The sequence below is a fragment of the Humulus lupulus genome, chromosome 2 (genome assembly GCF_963169125.1).
Source record: "Humulus lupulus chromosome 2, drHumLupu1.1, whole genome shotgun sequence".
Taxonomy (NCBI): domain Eukaryota; kingdom Viridiplantae; phylum Streptophyta; class Magnoliopsida; order Rosales; family Cannabaceae; genus Humulus; species Humulus lupulus.
In genome coordinates, this window is record NC_084794.1 from 225,222,009 (window position 1) to 225,229,347 (window position 7,339).

The following is a 7,339-nucleotide window of genomic DNA, read 5'->3' on the forward strand; positions in this document are numbered from 1 at the left end:
AATGCCAGGATAACTCTGAGGGAATCTTTCTTAGATACCGGAGAAAAGGTCTCCGTGTAGTCAATTCCTTCTTTTTGAGTGAATCCTTTAGCAACGAGTCTCGCTTTGTGTCTCTCAATGTTGCCTAATGAGTCTTTCTTTGTTTTGAAGACCCATTTACACCCAATAGCCCTCGCCCCATTAGGCAACTCAACAAGATCCCAGACTCCGTTGCTTTTCATAGAATTCATTTCTTCATTCATGGCATTGTACCACAGTTCCGATTCTTTGCTATTCATAGCTTGTGAAAACGTTTCTGGATCATTTTCGGCTCCAATATTGTAGTCAGATTCTTGCAAATACACAATGTAGTCACTAGGTATTGCCGATTTTATTATCCTAGTGGATCTTCTTAAGGCTACACCAGCAGGCTCTTGAGGAGCGGGTGGTTCAGCTTGTTGTTCAACAATTATAGGCAACTCTTGAACAACTCGATCCATTTGAACTTCATCATTGACTTGTGGATCTTCAACAATTGGCTGTGGTGGTTCAACATCCATTTGGACTGCAGGGGTGTTATCGACCACAATCAATCTTGCTCTTGAGGTGGAGGGTTCTAAAGGATCTTTCTCAGAACCTAAGTCCTTGGATTGATCACTCCCACTAATCAAGGCATTTTCAAGAAATTTTGCATTCCTTGATTCCACAATCCTAGTGCTATGAGATGGACAATAAAACTTGTAACCTTTAGACCTTTCAGCGTAACCAATAAAGTATCCACTTATGGTCCTTGGGTCCAGTTTCTTTTCTTGTGGATTGTATACCCTAACTTCAGATGGGCATCCCCAAATGCGTACATGTTGCAAACTCGGTTTCCAACCTTTCCATAATTCAAAAGGAGTTTTGGAGACTGCCTTGGTTGGAACTCGATTTAATATGTACACGGATGTCTTTAGAGCTTCAGTCCACAAGGATTTAGGAAGTTTAGGGTTGCTGCTAAGCATACTTCGCACCATGTCCATCAATGTTCGGTTTCTCCTTTCTGCAACACCATTTTGCTCGGGTGTACCGGGCATGGTATATTGGGCAACAATCCCATTTTCTTGAAGAAACTTTGCAAAAGGACCAGGTGCTTGTCCATCTTCAGTGTATCTACCATAATATTCTCCACCTCTATCTGATCTCACTATCTTAATTTGCTTGTTGCATTGTTTCTCTACTTCAGCTTTAAATATCTTAAAGACATCTAACGCTTCGCTTTTGTTATGAAGTAAGTAGATATACATGTAGCGTGAGTAATCATCTATGAAAGAGATGAAGTATTTCTGACCATATGAGTCCATGTCTGGACTACATATATCAGTATGTATGATTTCTAATAGGTCAGAACTCCTATGGACACCACTTTTCTTAGACTTGGAGGTATGCTTTCCCTTAATGCAATCCACACAAGTATCAAAATCAGTAAAATCTAAGGTATTGAGTACCCCATCATTTACTAACCTTCTAATTCTATCAATAGAGATATGTCCCAATCTCCGGTGCCATAATGTAGAGGAATTCTCATTCATAACACATCTTTTATTGCCAGCGTGAACGTGCATAGTATTATAAGCGGTATTGTTTTGTAAATTAAGGCAGTAAAGACCATCAGACAAAATACCATTTCCAACACATTCAGATTTATTATATAAATTAAAAGATTTGTCTGAAAATGTAAAGGAAGAACCAAAAGGTACAAGTCTTGAAACGGAAATCAAGTTTCTAGAGAAACTTGGTACATAAAATGTCTTTTCTAACTTTAAAACAAAACCACTACTTAAAACTAAATGGCACGTTCCTATAGCCTCCACATGTGAGCCCATCTTGTTTCCAGATAAGATGCTTTGCTCACTTCCCACTGGCTTCCTTAGGTTTTGTAAACCCTGCAAGGAATTTGAAATGTGAATTGTCGATCCAGAATCAATCCACCATGTGTTAATATTAACATTAGCCATATTAGATTCATAACATACGAATGAAATTGGATTACCATTGTCGTCCATCCATTTCTTGAACTTGGCGCATTCCTTTTTCGCATGTCCCTTCTTTTTGCAGAAGAAACATTTGATGGAATCCTTCTTTATATCACCTTGGGGAGGCACTTTATTTTTCCCCTTGTCCTTCTTGGATGGTTTGCGTTTCTTGCCTTGGGTGGCCATGTGAGCACTTTCACCTTGTTCCTGCAGGAGCCTTGCTTCTTCTTGAGCACACATGGTTATCAGTTCATTGATACTCCATTTGTCCTTATGTGTGTTGTAGGAAATTTTGAAAGGCCCATATTGAGGTGGAAGATGGTTAAGGATGTAGTGGACCAGGAAGGTTTCGGGAATGACTACATCGAGTTTCTTCAGTTGAGCATAAATGTCCCTCATCTTTGAAATATGTTCTCTAACTCCTTTGACACCAGTGAGTTTTGTGGATGAGAACTGGTGGATGAGGTTGTTGTAAAGTGGTTTGTCCGAAGTGTCGAACTGCTCATCGATCAGTTTGATCAAGTCTTTGACTTTCTCAGGTTGCTCCACCGATCCACGCATTCCCAGAGGGATCTTGGACATGATGAACATGATGCTGAGGCGATTGGACCGCTCCCATTTCTCATATAGTGCGATCTGAGCAGCAGTGCTAGTCATAGTGATTGCAGCAGGTTCGTCCTTCCTTATTGCGTAGTCCATGTCGGCGCAGCCTAAATGAAGAAGAACTCGTTCCTTCCAGATTTTGAAATTATCACCCCTAAGCTCAGGAATTTCGGTAAGGATTTCAGCAAAACTAGAGGATGATGAAGAAGCTGCATGAATAGGATTACAAACTTAGATTTAGAAGATTGAGGCTTAATGAAGTCATGTTTTACCAATGTATAACATGCTGAAGATTGAAATTTTATTAAACAAAAATTGCCTGTGGGCTAAATTTTTAATTTAATAAAATTGGATGTAAAGGATGATAGATTATTCAAACGAATTATTTGGGATAAAGTAAGGTTTGAAACTTCTATCTTTATTAAACTTTATGATAAAACTATTAAATTAATTATCATAACTCCTGTGGGTAAATTAAGAAAATTAATTTAATATATTATCCTAATTAATTATATAAATATAATAAAATCCCTGTGGGGTAAAATTGTTATATTTATATAATTAATCACAATTTTGTCCATTATGTGATCCTTTCAAATTAATATATAATTTTATATAATTAAAGATGCTGTGGCTACTCCCTAATTATGTAAAATTATATGGTTCACTAGACATTATGTTTTAGGCTCTAGGAAGACCTAAGAACAATTTCGTTATAACATAATAGGCAATCACAGAGAGTAGTGCTCCTAGTGTGGTCGTCCGAAGATCATTAAAAACCGTTCTAGATTGAGCATTTGTCTCAGTTTCATGCGTTCTTATGTCAACCACAAAATTGTTTATGAATTATTCATAATTTTATTCACCCTAAATGTTTTATGAATATTTTATGAATAAATTATGGAGATTAATGTGCTAAATATTATTCAACCTATCTTAATGTTTTGAATATAATCTAAATATATCTAGCACAATAATGGAATATATACATAATGTATTTAAAATTATAAAGGCATACATATAAAATTAAAGATAATTATACTAAAAATAAATTTTGCATGAATAAGAACAAAATAATCATACAAATTAGTATAATTAATTATATGTACGAAAATACAATAATTCCATATATATATATATATATACTTAATGGCAGAGAAATTCATGCTAAATAAAACAATAAAATCATTTATTAATCCGGTGAATTAATAAAACAATTGCACAAACTTAATTGTAAAAATTAATTACATTCTTAAAATAGCACAATTATTTAATATTTCATGAATAAAAGAAATATACCATACACCAAAATCAAGTAATTGCACACTTTAATTAATTTCCAAATATATAATTTACCAAAATTATATGTTTTAATTAAATTGGCAAAATAAAATTTATTGTCCAAATAAGCATTAAAATGAATAAAATAACAAAATTCCAAAATAAATCAAAAAATTAATTTTCTTCATTTTCTTCATTTTTTTTTTAAAAAAAAAAAAAAAAAAATCTTAAGATGTCCTAATACTCAAATAGATCGAAAATACATATTTGAATTAAAAATAAATAAATAAATAAAAAATTTCAACTTAAGGCCATGAACGTGTATGTATATGGTCATTGTTTTGTTTTTAAACTAGTTTCTCAAATAACAAATTATTAGAAACACTTACCAAAGATTTCTAATGCAACTAAATTGAGAAACAAATTTGAATTAACAATTCCAATTTTCAACAATATATGAAACTATATACACGAATATATAATATATGTGAATAGATGAAGACATAGGCACATCTATTAATCATGAAAAAAAATATATATATGTGTATATATGCATACAAAAATAACAAGGCAGAGATTAACCTAGCGACTGATACCAAATGTTAGAATTAATATGAAAGTAGACATATGAACAATTCTATATACATGTAGGCGGAATTAATATATGAATGAACATATGCAAAAAAGAATCGAATATTGTATACCTCCAGCCATTGCTATTGATAACCTCGATCTAGCTTTAGATCTACAAAAGAAAAGAACAGAAATTAGAACGAGCACACGGGCTTCCAAGCTCTCACTAACTCTTTTAGATGGAGTTACTGAAAGTCAGAATGAGTAGCGAGCTTGGGGACCGGTACTCTATATTTATAGAGTGAGACCTACCATCAGAGTCTCTGCCACAGATTGAGATATTTCCTCAATCAGTTGGGATATGAAAAATCGAGTAACAACAAATCAGATAACAAACAATGTTGACCATTAATTAGAATATTTTGTCAATAAATTAAATATTGACTTTAATATATTAAATCAATTAGTTGATTTTATATACCAAATAAATAATATTCTAACACCTTTACCTTGGCGGATGCCATCAGCTAAAGGAATTGCCTAGCGGGATTGGGAGACTAGCTTCCCTTGAAACACTCGATCTGTTCGTTGTGCCAAGTTCTTATGGCCACAACAAGACTAGTAAAGCAATGACTCTTGGAGATTTGAGTAAGCTGAATCATTGTCAAGGGAATCTACACATACGTGACATTGGAAACGAACACTATGCGGTTGAAGCCAAGAATGCACAGCTTATGTCTCTACAAAACCTGGTTTCTTTGGAGCTAAATTTCTCGCGGAGCAGCAAATCACATAGAAAAAAAGAAGTGTCGCGAGCTTTACTGTCAGCCCTGAAGCCACCTCCAGGCTTGAAATCCCTTGAAATCAGAGAATACATTGGTGCAACCATTCCGAATTGGTTAGTTACTCTAGTCAATTTGACAAGGCTCGTCCTGAAAGATTTCCATGAATGTAAAGCCTTACCACCTTGTGGAAAACTACCCTCTCTTAAAGTCCTCCATATAGAAGCCATGGGAAATCTAGAAATAGTCGGACCAGAGTTTTTCGGAGTGGAATTTTCAGGCAGTAATCACACAACGGAGGTGGAACGCTTCTCCAAGTCATTTCCGAAGCTGGAAGAACTTTGTTTTCGGGACTTGGCCAAATGGGAAGAGTGGTCAGGTTTCAGTTACTCAAGTTCGATGAGCTTATCATCAGACTTCTCATACTCAACACCAGAGTACTTGTCTTACTCGACGGCCTCCCCTGACCCTGAGTTGTTGACCTACACAAAGGCCTCACCAGAGTTATTCTATACACCCTCACCAGAGTTCAAATACTCAACGACCTCATCATCCGACCTCACATACTCAACGACCATAATGCCATCTCTTGTCTCCATGGAAATTTCCAACTGTCACAAGCTAGCTACTGTTCCAAACTTCATAACAAATGTTGGAGTTTTGACCATTGAAAATTGTCCAATACTCGAGCAACGTTTACAAAAACTACGTGAGGAAGTGGAGTGGATCAGAATCTCTCATATCCCAAATACTCGGGGACTGCAACAACGTCTAACTACCCATAATTGACAGATACATTTCTGTACAAAAATTAATGCTCCTCAGGTAACTAATAAGACATAGGTTTGCGCAGCATTTACTCCATCATTGTTATTATTTATTTATTTTATTTTATTTTATTATTACTTTAGTTGATTTATAAGATTTTTGGCAATAAAAAATGTCAAATTCCAGATTACATAAATATCATCAGTTGCCAACTCTTCAAATATTAAACTGGATTTATTATTGATTTATTATGGTTAGTATCTACAATTTTCTAGAATTTTCATATATTTACTAGAATTTCTAGTGTCTTTGTGTATTTACTAGATTTTCTAAAATGTTCATCTATTTACTAGAGTTTATTGAGTACTCTAAGGGAGTTTTTGGTATGGGGTAAAGTAAAAGTGGAAATGAGAATCTAAATGATTTCTTATGTTTGGTTCAAATTTTAAGGGGATAAAGTTAATAATTTGTGTGAGTGCTACATGTATTTTAAGGGTAAAGTGAACTCTTTTGTAGACAAAAATTTAATATTACCTCCATCTTAAGTCACTCTACACTTTTCACGGCAACTCAACTACTCAAAACAAACACCCCTAATATTCTAGAACTTTCATATCTTAATTAGTATATAAGAATTATAATAAAATAATTTACTAGATAATAATTTTAAAAATGTCCTATAAATAGAGATGTAGTCTCCTCCTTTTGTATCAAGTCAAAAATACAAATTGAGTTATATAATAAAAAGTTCATTCTATGGTAATATTATCTCCCATATAAATCTTAGTTTTAAAAAAAGTCTTCAAGTTATCTCCATTATTCATGTTAGTTTTCTACCCAAACAACTTTCTGTAGTTTAAATTCAGGAAGAGCAAAACACTTTAGTAACCTTAATTAATTAATTTCTCTTTATATATGATAAATAGTGCATATATATGAAGGATTTTCTGCTGAATTTGCTGATTGATCATTGCTTCGGAGATTGTTTCTTTGGTTATGGCTTCTTATATATGCTCGCAATTAATAGTCATAGATGATCAACTCCGTTTCTTTGGCTATATGTAATAATTTAATTTTATCTTTTTACATTATTTCAGATGATCAAGTTTGTTACAAGTCCCTTAATTAATAACTACAGTACCCAACATTACCGTGTCAATTGGGGAATTTCAAATAAATTGAAGTCAAGAACTTAAACATACAAGTCTTGCTGTCAATGGGTAATTGTTTTTTCATGTCAGCTACATAAATAGTATTTTTCTGAAGATAATGGAGGCTTGTAGATGTGCGTGTGATTTAGCAGAAATTTTAATTTGGGCGTTCGACACGCATGGTTTG

The 7,339-nt window shown here is 33.9% G+C and overlaps 1 protein-coding gene across 1 annotated transcript; it reads left to right on the forward strand.

Annotated features, from left to right (window-relative positions):
• Nucleotides 1-5,080: 5,080 nt before the first annotated feature.
• LOC133815217 (putative disease resistance protein RGA3) lies at nucleotides 5,081-6,022 on the forward strand. Its single transcript, XM_062248074.1, has one exon. It carries the CDS (start codon nucleotides 5,081-5,083, stop codon nucleotides 6,020-6,022), a length of 942 nt encoding a protein of 313 aa, XP_062104058.1.
• Nucleotides 6,023-7,339: the final 1,317 nt, after the last annotated feature.